The 16982-nt window shown below is 36.5% G+C and overlaps 1 protein-coding gene across 1 annotated transcript in view; it reads left to right on the forward strand.

The window, feature by feature from the left end:
• The window catches only part of MALRD1 (MAM and LDL receptor class A domain containing 1), a 597692-nt gene that overhangs the window by 32428 nt on the left and 548282 nt on the right, over positions 1 to 16982 (forward strand). The window contains exons 6-8 of the mRNA XM_005687912.3: positions 4144 to 4245; positions 4831 to 4977; positions 8703 to 8869. Coding sequence (XP_005687969.3) covers positions 4144 to 4245; positions 4831 to 4977; positions 8703 to 8869 — 416 coding nt within the window. The remainder of the gene's footprint in view (positions 1 to 4143; positions 4246 to 4830; positions 4978 to 8702; positions 8870 to 16982) is intronic.

The following is a 16982-nucleotide window of genomic DNA, read 5'->3' on the forward strand; positions in this document are numbered from 1 at the left end:
TATCTCCAAATATGGTCACATTCTGACCTACTAAGTGTTTGGACTTGAGCATATGAATTGGTGGTGGTGGGTACAGTTCAGCCTATCAGAGCAACTAGGGACAGCCCTGACTGACTAAATGAAATATTGATGGATTTTCAGACCATGGCTCTATGGTTGTCAAAATATACAGAAATAAATACCAGAAATGTATAATTTTATTGTTTAATTTTTTTAAATTAAAAAGAAATAGTAACTTTTTACATTTGGGAAAATTCTGATCATGAGAAATCCCCCAGATAGATTTTTTCTTGTTCTTGTATTTTATTTCACCACGTAGATTATTATGTGTACTATTATCTTTAGGGGAAAAAAAAAAACCTGTTTCTATTTTTTATTATAGAAGTATAAACAACTCTAGAAAAGTGATAGATATGGGTATTATCATGGTTTCTGGAGGTTTTCAAGTTGGAAAATAAAACTAAATTATTTTTATAACATTAAAAAAATATTTTAGATTACTTCCATGATTTCAAATAGTATCTAACCACTGCCCTTCCCAAGACAGGGGTATTCACTGTGTGTTTATTATAAGGAAGATCTGTTTAGGCTTTACTAAAATAGCAAATATGAAAAAAGATCAGTGTTTGTGACTAAAAAGTCAGTGTTTGTGACTAAATAAGAATATGCTTAATCATTGATTCTTAAATAACATTGATTCTTGAACAAATTACTCACTATGTATTTTTATAAAGATTGCATGATATAGCTCACAGTCAGAATATTGTGAATATTCTGTGAATATTTTTAGGTTGGCTTGCCAGGATTTTGCCTTATTCTCCTTTATAAACATTCCAAGTACACAAGTTATCTCTTGATGAAAACCTGAATAATGCTTATATATTATCCAGTTAACTAAGCATTATTTAACTAGTTACCTTTTTATCTTATTTCTAGCTACCTTTTAATATCTAATGACTATTCATTGAAATTCATTACTGATTTAAGAAAACTGATAAAGAAATTGTCAAAAACCCCTGGAGTCAAAAGTAGATGTCAATTATAACTTTTGCAGCAGTAGCTTTGAGGCTTGGACTTCATTTTCTACCATCTGAGGGAGTCTGGTCAATTTCATGTAACCTGTTTGTACAAGATAAGATTTATGGCAGGCTTTGCACATGTGGCTTCATTGGTATAGAGACTTTGAAATTGTTGACAAAGCTTCAACCTGCTGATTGTACATCATTGATGGAGAATTTTAAAATGTCGAAGATAATTTTCTACAGCTGGATTGTGGTGCATTATAAGAATTAAAGGGAGAAAGGATGGAGAGGAAGAAAATTGAATATGAATATAAATATAGATGACATCTTTAAATAGCTTTGAGCTCTGAAATAGAATATACTAAAACAAAAAGCTGTTCGGAAGATTAATTGATTGACAATTTATTGCACCCCTCCCCATGCCATTGTTGTTGTGGTTGTGAATTCCATTTGGGAGACTAAAGGTAGTAAAAGTGGCTAACATTGGTGAAAGATATTTAATACCAATTGATACAAGCTGCATTTTAAATTCCATGCATGAGAATTCTCTGGTGGTCCAGTGGTTTCGACTTTGCCTTCTCCTGTAGGGGGTGCATGTTTGATCCCTGGTCGGGAGCTAAGATCCCACCTGCGTCGTGGCCAAAAAACCAAAATATAAATAACAGAAGCAATGCTGTAACAAATTCAACAAAGACTTTAAAAATGATCCACTTCAAAAAATTTTTTTTAATTCCATGCAATTTGTTCTTGACTGTTTTGCTATTTTTGTTTATAGCACTTTTGTGGGTATTGTTTTGTACAAATAGTGAAAAATTAGAGATAATATACAACATCTAACTGAACTATGGCAAATATTTAATTATGGAGTTCTAGGGGTAGAAGATTTGTAGCTCTTATATGAATCTACAAAAATTACTGTTTTAATTGTTTCACGGTAATTGTTATTGTGCAATCTTCGCTTCATTTATTGCCCACACTCCCTTAATTGCATATACAGTTTAATTTTCCTCGAATCTTATGTGCAAGAAGCTTTGCATATTCATCACTTGTTAGCTTCCATTATGAGAAACCAGATTAAGGATGTTATGCATAAATCGTTTTCATAACCAATTGGTTCAATTTTATTTCCAATAAAAACACAAACAATTTATATAGAGTTTACACTATTTTAAAAGATTTCATTGAATAGGTCTTGGGTAATTTATTTATCCATTCATTAAACAAGTACATATTGAACATCTATGTTATATCAAGAATTTTTCTAGATGCATGTGAGAAGCAGTAAAAAAAAAAGTAATCCCTGAGTTCATGGAATTTATATTTTAATCAGACAGTGAATGAAATTAAACAAGTGAATAGAAAAATATATTTTATGTCAAGTGATGACATGTGCTATGTATGGACACAGTAAAACAGCAGAAAATTGAGATGAGAGTGCCCAGGTAAGGGGGAAATGAAGTTTTAAGTAGAGTTTTAAAGTTTTAAATAGATCATGCATGGTCACATGGAGAATGTGTGTGTGTGTGTGTGTGTGTATATATATATATATATATATATATATTTTTTTTTTTTTTTTTTTGCTCAGAAAATAAGTTGAAGGAACCAGCCATGTGTATATTGGAAGGAAGCAATGTGTAAATGTAGAAGTCCTGAGGCAAAAGTAAGCCTGGTTTGTGTGAGGATCATGCAAAGGAATTTTATATCTATTTCTTGTAGGACAGAAGCCCGTGTGATGATCTTGAGCAGAGGAACCAAGATCTGACTCATTACTTGATTTAGCTTTAACATGTTCTGGTAGTGCATCATCAGTGTCCATAGATGATGGTGACAAGCTGGCACAGGCAGAGAGGGATATCATTTGATGTCAAAAGATTTAAAAGTCAAATATTTAGGGAGGGGAGAAATCTCCATACTGCTTTACACAGTGGCTGCATCAGTTTCCATTCCCACCAAAAATGTATGAGTGTTCCCTTCTCACCACATCCTTGCCAACATTTGTTATCCGTGTTCTTTCTGACAGCAGTCATTCTGACTAGTTTATGGTGATATCTAATTGTGGTTTTGATTTGGATTTCCCTGACGATTAGTGACGTTGAGCATCTTTTCATGACCTGTTGGTCATCTGCATTTCCCCTTTGAAAAAAGTGTCTATTCATTCCTTTTGCCTGTTTTTTAACCTGGTCATTTGTTTGTTTGGTTGGTTTTTTGATGTTGAGTTGTGTTGTTATTTATATATTTTGGAAATTAACCCCTTATCAGTAATCATTTGCAAATGTTCTTTTCCCATTCCCATGATCTCTTCTGCAGAAAAGGTTAATTAATGAAAAGTTTAATTAGGTCCCATTTGTTTATTTTTGCTTTTACTTCCGTTACTTTAGAAGATGGATCATTTCTGTGATTTATGTCAGTGTTCTGTCTATGTTTCTTCTAGGAGTTTTATGGGCTCTGGTCTTACATTCAGGTCTTTAATATATTTTGAGTTAATTTTTGTCTATGATATTAGAGAATGTTCTAATTTCATTCTTTTACATGTAGCTATCTAGCTTTCCCAGCACTACTTATTGAAAAGTCGGTATTTTCTTCACTGTATATTCTTGCCTCTTTTTGTGCTAAGTGAGAGTTATCTATGGAAGCAGGGGATAAAAGGACAACTCCACCATCTTGAACTCCTGTGTTGCAAGGACTATGGCAGTGAGGGGAGTGGGAGGAAACAGGCTCCATTTGAAAGATCTGCAGGGAAAGTAAATCCAGGGCAGACCCAGGTGAAGAGGTTACCATATGTTGTATTTGATACATGTACAATTATCAGCCTAATGATAGGCTCTTTGTTTCCACATTAAAGCATGTAACCTACTTCACTGGAGACCTAGATGATTTGGCTTGGAGTCTTAGCAATCACCACAGAGATCTGATTAAAATCGAGAAGTACTGACATGGTCATTTTATTCTCTCTTCTCTTCTCTTCCTGAATCTGTTTCTCTGTCTATATAATAGTGCGATGCTGCCATAGAGGAGAGTTGGGTTCAGCACTCTCTGTAGAACAAAGGTTAACCTTTTGAGAATTCCATGATCTTTCTAGTGATACCACATCTCACTTTTTGCCAATCTTTACATTTAACAGATGACATTTTGCCATGTCAAGAGGCATCGAATACTGAGAAGGAACTATGCCATCCAGATAGAAGTCTCTGCAGATTTGATTCTACAGATGAAGGATTGAGGTGTAAGTGCAAAAATAAGATGCCTGCTTGCCATCCATGAGACTCGGACCCCCACAGAAATATCAAACCACTAGTAGGGGTACTCACTTGACAGGCTCTGTGTCATCTGTGTCCTCATTTTACCAGGAGTATCACTGCGGTTTTAGCTGGATTGTAATTGGAAGTGTGTGGTTTATTAAAAAAGTGAAAGATGGTAAATATATCAAGTTAAGGTAATGTTTTGAAAAATAGTTGCTCTAAAAATCATGGAATTAAATACAATGTATCTTCTTTAAAATTTTAATGTGATTATGAATAGTAAATAATTTAAGCTAACTGAATTCCATAACGTAGGTAAAGTCTGGTATTTCTTATGAAAAAAAAAAATACACAGCGGAAGTGTGGTAATGGTTCTCATTTGGGAGGATGCCTGTCTGGATCAAATTAAGAACTTTTAAAAAGAAGAGTTCACTCTAAGGCTTATTGGTATGAATTAGTGTATTTGTGTGTGTATATATGCTTAGCCTTGATTACAACTATAACCATTGTTAAGCAGCCACTCCAGTAGACTATGATAGTCTGCCAACATCTTTTTCTCCTCTCCTCAGTGTGTCAAGCCTGTGGATTTTCATTTGACATGTGTGATTGGGTATCAGAACCAACTGCTGGGCAAACTTCCTGGATGCGCACAAAAGCAAGAGAAATTCCTGTGTTAGAATATACACCTCAACAAGATCAGAGCAGTGATGATGAAGGTAGCAAATAAAAATCATATCAATTATACTTCCATTTTTACTTTGTTTAGTGTTTGCTCTAGAATCATAGAAATGCATTTACAACTAAGCTAAGATTTTTTTCAAATAACTCTATACTTTTCATGGGCAGTGCAAGGAACTTATAATAAAATACTCCTAATTCTTCCCTCAATTCTCTCACATTATTGATATCATTCATTTCACTTAATTAGCAAATACATTAAGACTATTCCTGTTGTGAACGAATTTATTTTTTGATCAGCTAAGCAAGCTGAAAATAAAATGTTTTGTTTTACATTCATTTATTCCGTCTCTAATACTATTCCTTTCTTTATGTAGATCAGAGTTCCTGACCTGCGTAATTTTTCTTCTCTCTGAAGAATGCCTTTTAGCATTTCTTACAAAGCAAGTCTGGAGTATTTCAAAATTTTTGCTTGTCTTTGATTGTCTGCAGTTTTTAATATAATAATTTGCTTAGGTGTTGTTTCTTGGACATTTATCCTACTTGGTGTTTCCTGAGCTTCTAGGTGTCTGCACTTTGGTGTCTGTCTGACATTGACTTGGGGGAAAATTCTCAGTCATTATTACTTCAAATACTGGTTTTCTTCCTGTCTCTCTTCTTCTCATACTCCCATGATGCATATGTTGCATCTTTTTAGTTTTCCCAGAGTTCTTAGATAGAATTAAAGAATTGCTCCTTTATTTTCCACTGTTTGCTTTTCAGTTTTGGAAGATCCTATTGATGTATTCTTAAGTTCAGATTCATGCCTCAGTTGAGTCAGTCTATTAATGAGTTCTTTGAAGGCATTCTTCATTTCTGTTCTAGTGTTTTTTAATCCTAACATTCTAAACTCTCTGCCTATATTATCCTTTTTGCATGTTTTCTACTTTTTCTATTAGAACTCTTAACTTATTAATCCTAATTTAAAAAAATTTACAGTCTTATTATAACATCCCTGCCATTTATGGGCCTAGTTCTGATGCTTTTTCTTTCTCTTCAAACTGTATATGTTTTGCCTTTTAGTATGCCTTGTAATTTTTTTGTGAAAGCCAAGCATATTGGAATTAAGATAAATAGGTGTTTAATATGAGGTTTTTATATTTTTCCAGCTACAGATTAGGCTCTGTTTACTGATGGCCATAGCTTTTAATGTCTGAGATGAAAACTGTATCTGATATTTTTGTTTTCGTTCCACTGTTGTCTTTGGGTTTCCCTAGAGATGTCTTCTGAAATAAGGTCTGAGGCCTGCTGTTCCTTTGATAACATGCCCTTGTTATTTTACAAGACCACTTTTGATGTGGTGATAACCTGTGAGAGGAAAGGAAGCATCCTACAGTCCCAGGAGTCAATCTCAGTCTTTGAGAGGAATGGTACCTTTGCTCTAAAACCTTGACAAATCCTTCTTCCTTACATCAGGTGAGACAAGAATGCCAGAGGGGACTGGGTCTGGATATTTGCCTCACTTCATGTGGAAGGTTAGAACCTGATGGATTTGATACTTCACTTCTCCCTGATCTCAACTGCAGTCAGTTACGTAGTGGTGGTGGTAAACAGTTTGTTTTGAGTGAAAGTCTTGTTAAGAATAACAGGAGAGGCCAGGTATATTTCAAAATGATTACTTTCCTTTTCCTCTGTGCTGTGCTCAGCTGCTTCAGTCCTGTCTGACTCTCTGTGACCTATGGACTGTAGCACACCAGGCTCCTCTGTCCACAGGATTCTCTAGGCAGGAATACTGGAGTAGGTTGCCGTGCCCTCTTTCAGGGGATCTTCCCAACCCAGGAATTGAACCTATATCTCCAGGGTCTTCCACATTTGCAGGCAGGTGGGTTGCTGTTGCCTTCTCTTCTTCTCCCTAGCTGTAGGCAAAAAGGGATTTTGCTCTAACTCTTACTGTGAGAATCTGGTAGGGCTCCTGGAGGTAAAACAGAATGGGGTCCTCCCTAAGATGGGACTGTCTGGAGTTTTCAGCTCTCAAGTGCATTCACACTGAGCCTCTAGCAGTTCATCCATTACACTCTAGATTTCTCCACCCCAGTACTGATTGTCATAGCAGTTTGTGTTCTTGGGATTCTGGGCTTGAAAGTTGTGATTCTCTATATCTCCTTGTCTCACCAATTCCTGCCCAGTGGTTTGTACCCTGACCTCAATTTTCTTAGGGGTATAAGAGGAGCTGTTGATTTTCAGTTCATATATTTTCTTGCTGAGTGGACGGGAGTAGCAACTCCCAAGCTCCTTACATAGTGGTCCAGAAACAGGAAAATTTGCAGGCTCTCTTTCAATGAGATTTGTTCTCTCTCTCCACTACCTTTATTCTTTACAGCTCTTTTTCTTTGTTCTTGCCTTCTTGTTCAGCTGTTTTATTGTCGTATTACTCAGCAACCCAGAACCTTATGTGAGTAACAGTCCTGTTTTAGGGTCTCATATGTTTTCCACATTCTGTCACTTAGCCCTAGCCACAGCAATGAGGGTAGGCATATTTCCCATCTCAGTTTATAAGCAAGGTTCCCAGCCCCAATCTCTAACTTCATTGAGAGAATTAGGCTCTGTTCATCCAGGACTGTGCAGCGTTTGAAGTAGTTGAAATTCTCGCCACTACAGCCTGTCTGGTCTCAAGTCTGAGAGTTCTATGATTTCAGCTCTGTTCATCCTATCTGTTCTTCCTTATCTTTTGAGATGTTTTCTCTTGTGCTTATTCTGTCTCTGCTTTTATAAAACTGTATTTTTATGTCATTTATCATTTCCTTGTATATAGGTCAGAGGCAAAGTATTAATTTACTGTACTATTTTGATTAAGGTCAATCAGAGCTTCATTAAATTCATAGTTTTTTTTTTTGAAGCTGTAGGAATATTTGCTATCTTATAAGGAAATAGAGCATTTGAAAGACCTTATTTTTGGAATTAAACTTATAAAAATATAGAAATAGCTTTGTATTTCTGTATTATATGTATTACTGAATTAAAACAAATCCAAATTAGTTTTAAGAATCAGATGGGAAAAAATGGTTGACAGTATTTTTATGTACTACAAAACCCATCCATGTAATTTGTGGGATTGTAAGTATCTGGTACTTCAACATAGTTTGGTCAGAAAGAGGCAGTTTAAATTACATTCCCTTAAATGATGAAGGTTTTCCTGTGAAGAATAGAAAAAATAACCAAAAGGGAAAATAATTCTGGGAGGAAAGATGAGGAATTTTTGATTAAAGAAAGATTGCATTGTGACATTTAAATGATTATTTGGTGGCACAGAGATTTTTATATCAATAGATTTTTTTTATAAGAACATTCATATTGAGGATAGTATAAAACTTTGATTTCAGGAATTAGAATGAGATTACAATGCATTTTAGAAATCAAATATGGCAGACTTCTCTGGTGGTCCAGTGGTTAAGACTTTATCTTCCAATGCAGGGGGTGAGGGTTCTACCCCTGGTCAGGCAGCTAAGATCCCATATGTCTCATGGCTGAAGAAACCAAAGCAGAAAACAATATGGGAACAAATTCAATAAAGACTTTAAAAATGGTCCACATCAAAAAAAGAATAAGAAAATATGGAAATGAAAATCTATAAATTGTAGTTGATGTCATTAAAAAATCCTATTCTTTTAAATAAAATACTTGTGTTTTAAACTTGATTTTGAAAATTCAAGAAACATGATAATTTTGTTCAAACAGAAACAGCTGAGTTTTTTTCTAAGTTGCTTCTCCCCCCTTTATTTTTCAGGTTACTGTCTATGGGTAGGGGCTAAGCAAGCTTCTACTCTTACCCATTTAGACAGCAGGGCTTATCTGAATAGCTCCGTGTGTCACTGCCTGGGCCGGAGCTGCCATCTTCAATTCTATTACTCTATGGAAAACAGTGTTCTCAGAGTAGGACTGTCTAATGATAAGGTGAGAAGAAACTTGTATTACTTTCAAATTCATTAATAAATGAAATTTCTATTCTTGGCAATTTGTATTTCTATTTCTTAGTTATGTGTAGACTGCAGGTATTTTTTAACTTGCCTTTATTTGATATAATTTTTTTTTTCCTCTGAGGGGGAGTTTATGTTTTTCTTTTCCATTATGGTTTAGTAAAAGATATTGAATGTAGTTTCCTGTGCTATACAACAGGACCTTATTTATTTGGTATACCTTTAAAAAATGTACTAAGAAATTAGTTTAAGAGATATTGTCAAGTACAAAAGTCATGGTGGTAGTTTGTAAAAACTTCATAAGATTTTTAAAATTCATGAAAATATGTTAAAAGAAACTATGGTGTCATAATGTATTGGGGATTCTATATTATTAACTCTACACTGAAGTGTTGATGTGATCTGCTCTGGACTTTTAATCTCTGTATCGTTAAAGCTATAAATATGATGGAAGCAAATTACTGGTTCTGTTACAGTAGATACAGTTTTAAAAGATTGGTAATTGCTGATTAAATAAGCCAAATGAGTCATATAACTGGAAAAAAATAGTGCATTGGGCAGAGTGAAAGTTGTAGTGGTAATGCTAGTGAGTAAAAAAAAAAACAACTATAACTGAAAACAATTCTCTACATGTGCGAAAAATACTTGAGACTCTGAGAATTTCTATTGTGAAAACTTTATTTACAGGTAGGAATAAAGAAATTGTAGGGGTAAACAGCAGTCACTGCAGAAGTGGGAGACATTTGACAATAATTGCAGGAATTCTGACACTGGAAAAGGACAGTAAAAGCCTCCAATCAAGTTTCCTTTTGCTCAAATGGCTTTGGGTAAATTGAGTTGAAACTTCTGTGTGACATCAGTCAGATTCATTCTTCAACAAAAGTTTGTCACTTGTACTTATCAGGTGCCACTAACCATCTTTCAGAAGCATTTTCTTTTGTTCTATTTAAAAAATTCATTATTTTTAATTGGAGAATAATTGCTTTACAATATTGCGTTGGTTTCTGCCATATATCAACCTGAGTCTGCCATAGGCATACATATGTCCTCTCCCTCCTGAACCTCCCTCCTACCCCCCACTCCATCCCACCCCTCTAGGTTGTCACAGAGCACCAGATCTGAGCTCCATGTGTTATATAGCAAATTTCCACCGGCTATCTAATTTTACACATATAATGTATGTGTTTCAGGGCTACTCTCTCCATTTGGGCCACCCTCTTCCCTCTGTGTCCACAAGCCCGTTTTCTATGACTACCTCTCCATTGCTGCCCCACAGATAGGTTCATCAGTACCATCTTTCTAGATTCCATATATATACACAATATATGATATTTATCTTTCTCTTTCTGTACTTCATCCTGTATAATAGGCTCTAGAAGTGTGAAGTGACTTCATAGTTGATCCTCAAGTATCAAACTTCTTATTACCAAGATACTTGAACATCGAAAAGGCATTCTTTTTCTCCTGAGTTCTATCATTTCACCTGTCCCTTTTTCTTTTTTGTGTCATTCTCATCATATCCAGTTTTTTTTCTTCTACTTCTCTTTTCCAGGACCTTCACAGACTTCTAAAGCTGAATACTCTCATTAGATGGCCTAACACATTTTCCTTTGTTACACGGATGAGACACAATTTGTAGCATTTTACTATATTTTCATTGCATTTTTTTTCAGTAGTATTTGGCAGTGCACTGCCCTAGAATCTATTTGATATATGTCATTCAATTTGACGTGGTATGGGATTTCTTTGGAAGGAACGATGCTAAAGCTGAAACTCCAGTACTTTTGGCCACCTCATGCGAAGAGTTGACTCATTGGAAAAGACTCTGATGCTGGGAGGGATTGGGGGCAGGAGGAGAAGGGGACGACAGAGGATGAGATGGCTGGATGGCATCACCGACTTGATGGACGTGAATTTGAGTGAACTCTGGGAGTTGGTGATGGACAGGGAGGCCTGGCGTGCTGAGATTCATGGGGTGGCAAAGAGTCGGACATGACTGAACAACTGAACTGAACTGAGGCTGAAACACCTCCCTGCCCTTTCTGTAGGGCTCCAAACTTTTCAGATAATTGGAAAATTTTTACAAACAAAAATAGGTTTAACTTTATATGTTATAGCATTCAAGTTTCAAGTATCTTTTAGTTACTATCAGCTGTGTCATGTAAACCAAGTCCAGTGAACTTTCATGTACTTTGAAACTTTCTGCAATTTCCAAATCCTCCTTCAACAAAGGCATAGTAAAAAGAAAATTCTGAAATTTTGTTGAGCTTATATTATAGTTAAAGATGCATTTTAAAAAGTATGATGTTACAATACTGCTTTTCAAAAGGTGGGTGATTAATATTCATTAAATGTTGAATGAATTATTATCCTAAGTTTAAGTAGAAATTTGTGTCTTTTATCTTCTAATACTAAGGTTTATTTTAATATCCTGAACATCAGTGGTAGATTATGTTTCAGTATGTGTATATGGAGATATGAATTATTGGAAGTGAGCAGTATCATTCCTCTGGCTTTGGGACTGTACAAGAAAAAAGTGCGAATAAATTGGTTTCAAATACTATGTCATATAATAATAATAGACTTCTCAAGATTCTGTCTCCCACCTTATAAGAAGAAGTTAACCGTGGAGAACTCATCCAGCGTATTAATCAGAAACAATCGGAGGTACATCTTAGGCCGTGTTGACTGATACTTGATCCATGAGTTCACCAGTATTCTGCAAGGCTCTGTCCAGCCTTTTCTGACACTATTCACTGTGCTCGCTATATGCCACACATCGGTCACTAGTGAAAAATCTGCATCACAGTACATTTAAATTACAACTTGATGTTGTGTCATAAAGTTAAAAAGGACTTCAAACCTATCATTTAAAAAATTAGCTCTTGATGAAAATGATCGTTAACATAATCTGTGGATAGAATAACAAAAACAATCCTTATGATAACGTGTGCAGGTGAACCAAGAAATATCTAGGGGGAATGTTAAGCACAATTTTATTTTTTGGAGTACTTTAGAGCTTGAGAAATAAAAAATAGGTGAAAGGAAAGTTGTTAGATAAAAAGTTGAAACTTTGAAAGTCAGCTCCAGTGTATGTACCATCTAACTGTTCTTAGGATTAAGTTTCTGCCCATCATCTATAAGATAATAATCATAGCAACAGCCTATCTTTTATCCTCAGGAAAGTTGCCATGTCAGTGAGCAAAGGATAGTATGGGTTCCCAGCTTATGGTGACTTTTATATATTTTTAAAATTCCCACTAGCAAATAAATAGGAGGAACTTGTAGTTGAGAAAGGAAAGAAAATGCCTTAGAAAAATATCTTTTCTTGTGTGATACAAGTTTTAAAGCTATAATAAGCTTTCCTTGAAGGAGAGCTTTTGCTTAAGTACATGGACCTATCACCACATGCAATCAAAAGTAGTTTTAAAAAAAAAACTTGAATTTGATATCTGATTCCCCCCCACCCCCACTGGAAGAGGGGGGGAGAAGCAGAGAGCTCTAAGAGATCTGATCATAAATATTTTTCTTGAGAGGTAAAACGGCATTATTAAGCCTGGTCTGGGGAGTTTTGCTGTTGTTGTCCAGTTGCTAAGTCCTAGGTGTGTGCTCAGTTACTCAGCCGTGTCTGACTCTTTGCGACCCCATGGACTGTGGCCCATCAGGCTCCTCTGTCCATGGGGATTCTCCAGGCAAGAATACTGGAGTGGGTTGCCATTCCCTTCTCTAGGAGATCTTCCTGACCCAGGGGTGAAACCCACATCACTTGCATCTCCTTCACTGGCAGGCGTATTCTTTACCACTCAGTCACCTGGGAAGCTGGTCTAGAGGAGTAAAGACATTTACATAATTTTGATTGATTGATTTTAAGATAATAGAACATTGGAACATCACTTGAAGGCTTTTCTGACCTGAGGGTTTGTGTTTTACATTGACACCTGTTGAAAGTAACTAGCTAAGTGTGAGAGTATGGACAAATATAAAATAAAAGCTGATATCATGTAGTTGGAGTAAATTTTTTTTGTTTGTATTACTTGTGTTGTCAGATAGGAAAATGTGGTAGAAAAGTCTAGATTTCACACACAATATACCATTAAATGATTTTTCAAATGCTAAGTTAAGTTTAGAAAGAACTATGCTCAGCCTCCTGAACAAAATGTAAATGCATTCTTCTTCAGGTAGAATGGGGAAAATCAATTAGTCATTGTGAAGAAAGAGCAAAACAACTGTACATTACCCTCATAAAGTGAAAGTGAAGGGACGTGGTGAAGGCAGCTTGCCTGGTAATGTCAATAAAAGCGTCAGTGGAGGACATAGTATCTCAGTGCTAAATAACTAAAGTTGCTTAAGAAATTATTGAAAGAAAAATTTGCTGTATTTTTCAACCCTTTATAACTTCATTGTGATGTGACCTGGAAACTATCAGCTGAAAATATGTGTCTGCCATGTATGTTTCATTGTCTTATGGAAGTCTTAAATGTTCATATAAATAAGTAATAGAATGAAGTACATTTTAATGGGTTTAGACTATCTTCTCTGAAATATTTAAGACCTAGAAATTGGAGTAGATAACAGAGGGCAAAGAACAAAGCTAAAAAGAAATTCATATTTAGAAAATCTTGCATATGAATGAAATAAGTGAAACCAAGTAAGGAGATAAAGGCTCTTAAGAGTCTGAAAATGATGGATGTCATGCGTCATCTGGATTACAAATAGTTGTCACCTTCCAGTGCTGATTGCTATCTCACAGACGGGAGGTCACAGAGATGGCCTCAGAGTTTAACCTGAGACATTTATGCCACTGTCTTCATTTTCACTGTATTTCACTATCTATCTATATCTATCTATCCTTCTCCTCCTCCTAAGTCGCTTCAGTTGTGTCCAACTCTGTGCGACCCCACAGATGGCTGCCCACCAGGCTCCTCTGTCCCTGGGATTCTCCAGGCAAGAATATTGGAGTGGGTTGCCATTTCCTTCTCCATATCTATCTATATATGTGTGTGTGTGTGTGTGTGTGTCTATATATATATATATATAATTGTTCAGTTGCTCAGTCATGTCTGACTCTTTGCAACCCCATGGACTGCAGCACTCCAGGCCCCCCTGCTCCTCACCATCTCCTGAAGTTTGCCCAAGTTCATGTCCATGGCATTAGTGATGCCATCCAGCCATCTCATTTTCTGATGCCCTCTTTTCCTTTTGCCTTCAATCTTTCCCAGCATCAGGGACTTTTCTAATCAGTTGTCTGTTCACATCAGATGACCAAAATACCAGAGCTTCAGCTTTAGCATCAGGCCTTCCAGCGAATATTCAGGTTGATTTCCTTTAAGATTGACTGGTTTGATTTCCTTGCTGTCCAAGGGACTCTCAGGAGTCTTTTCTAGCACCACAGCTCGAAGGCATCAATTCTTTGGCATTCTGCCATCTTTATGGTCCAGCTCTCACAACCGTACATGACCACTGGGAAGGCCATAGCCTTGACTATATGGACCTTTGTTGGCAGAGTAATTTCTCTACTTTTCAACACATTGTCTAGGTTTGTCATAGCTTTCCTGACAGAAGCAATCGTCTTCTGATTTCTTTGCTGCAGTCACCATCCACAGTGATCACTAAATCTAAGGAAAATAGGGTTATTCCATAGCATGAAAGCACAATCAAAATCATAAAGTCCAATACTATGGGCAAAATTATGGAGTACTTTATAAATTTTTATCAAATATATGACCTCCTAGTATATAGTAACATAGTTTCGCATATACTTTGCAACCTGGAAAATGACCATCATAGAGACATCTGACATAGGATGCTTTAGAAGACATGGAAAGGTCTTTGAGTGACTGGAGAGTAAAATAGAAATATAATCTCCAGAAAAGAACTGTATGATTTGGAACTTGGAATGACTTCTTCCATAGGAAAAAATATTTGAGATTTGCAGGAAATATATCTGATAACATTTTTTTACTTTCATGTTAAATATTTGCTTGCATTTTTTCTTTTCTTTAATCAAGGCAATATTGCAGAATGTAGTAATGTCAGTGGGATCAGTGTTTAAATACCTGGCTTATTAATTGATGCTTCAGTTCAGTTCAGTCACTCAGTCGTGTCTGACTCTTTGCAACCCCCTGAATTGCAGCATGCCAGACCTCTTTGACCATCACCAACTCCCGGAGTTCACTCAAACTCATGTCCATTGAGTCCGTGATGCCATCCAGCCATCTCATCGTTGGTCGTCCCCTTCTCCTCCTGCCCCCAACCCCTCCCAGAATCACAGTCTTTTCCAATGAGTCAACTCTCGCATGAGGTGGCCAAAGTACTGGAGTTTCAGCTTCAGCCTCATTCCCTCCAAAGAAATCCCAGGGCTGATCTCCTTTAGAATGGACTGGTTGGATCTCCTTGCAGTCCAAGGGACTCTCAAGAATCTTCTCCAACACCACAGTTCAAAATCATCAATTCTTTAGCACTCAGCTTTCTTCACAGTCCAACTCTTACATCCATACATGACCACTGGAAAAACCATAGCCTTGACTAGATGGACCTTTGTTGGCAAAGTAATGTCTCTGCTTTTGAATATACTATCTAGGTTGGTCATAACTTTTCTTCCAAGGAGTAAGCGTCTTTGAATTTCATGGCTGCAATCACCATCTGCAGTGATTTTGGAGCCCCAAAAAATAAAGTCTGACACTGTTTCCACTGTTTCCCCGTCTATTTCCCATCAGTGATGGGACCAGATACCACGATCTTCGTTTTCTGAATGTTGAGCTTTAGGCCAACTTTTTCACTCTCCTCTTTCACTTTCATCAAGAGGCTTTTTAGTTCCTCTTCACTTTCTGCCATAAGGGTGGTGTCATCTGCATATCTGAGGTTATTGATATTTCTCCCAACAATCTTGACTCCAGCTTGTGTTTCTTCCAGCCCAGCGTTTCTCATGATGTACTCTGCATATAAGTTAAATAAGCAGAGTGACAATATACAGCCTTGACATACTCCTTTTCCTATTTGGAACCAGTCTGTTGGTCCATGTCCAGTTCTAACTGTCGCCTTCTGACCTGCATATAGGTTTCTCAAGAGGCAGGTCAGGTGGTCTGGTATTCCCATCTCTTTCAGAATTTTCCACAGTAGATTGTGATCCACACAGTCAAAGGCTTTGGCATAGTCATAAAGCAGAAATAGATGTTTTTCTGGAACTCTCTTGCCTTTTCCATGATTCAGCGGATGTTGGCAATTTGATCTCTGGTTCCTCTGCCTTTTCTAAAACCAGCTTGAACATCGGAAGTTCATGGTTCACGTATTGCTGAAGCCTGGCTTAGGGGATTTTGAGCATTACTTTACTAGCATGTGAGATGAGTGCAATTGTGCGGTAGTTTGAGCATTCTTTGGCATTGCCTTTTGTTGGAATTGGAATGAAAACTGAACTTTTCCAGTCCTGTGGCCACTGCTGAGTTTTCCAAATTTGCTGGAATATTGAGTGCAGCACTTTCACAGAATCATCTTTCAGGATTTGAAATAGTTCAACTGGAATTCCATCACCTCTACTAGCTTTGTTCATAGTGATGCTTCCTAAGGCCCACTTCACATTCCAGGATGTCTGGCTCTAGGTGAGTGATCACATCATGATGATTATATTGGTCGTGAAGATCCCTTTTGTACAGTTCTTCTGTGTATTCTTGCCACCTCTTCTTAATATCTTCTGCTTCCGTTAGGTCCATACCATTTCTGTCCTTTATTGAGCCCATCTTTGCATGAAATGTTCCCTTGGTATCTCTAATTTTCTTGAAGAAATCTCTAGTCTTTCCCATTCTGTTGTTTTCCTCTGTTTCTTTGCATTAATTGCTGAGGAAGGCTTTCTTATCTCCTCTTGCTATTCTTTGGAACTCTGTATTCAGATGCTTACATCTTTCCTTTTCTCCTTTGCTTTTTGCTTCTCTTCTTTTCACAGCTATTGATACTTAGAATTTTATATTTGGAAGTGTAGTACTTTACTCAAGATTCCATTCAAATTTTTCTTCCAAACTTATTCTCTATAATAAAAAATAGGCATCTTTATTATGTATATATACTTTATTTCCTTAGTTTTTAAAAGATAATTTTCA

This window comes from Capra hircus, chromosome 13, assembly GCF_001704415.2.
Source record: "Capra hircus breed San Clemente chromosome 13, ASM170441v1, whole genome shotgun sequence".
NCBI classification, from domain to species: Eukaryota; Metazoa; Chordata; class Mammalia; order Artiodactyla; family Bovidae; genus Capra; species Capra hircus.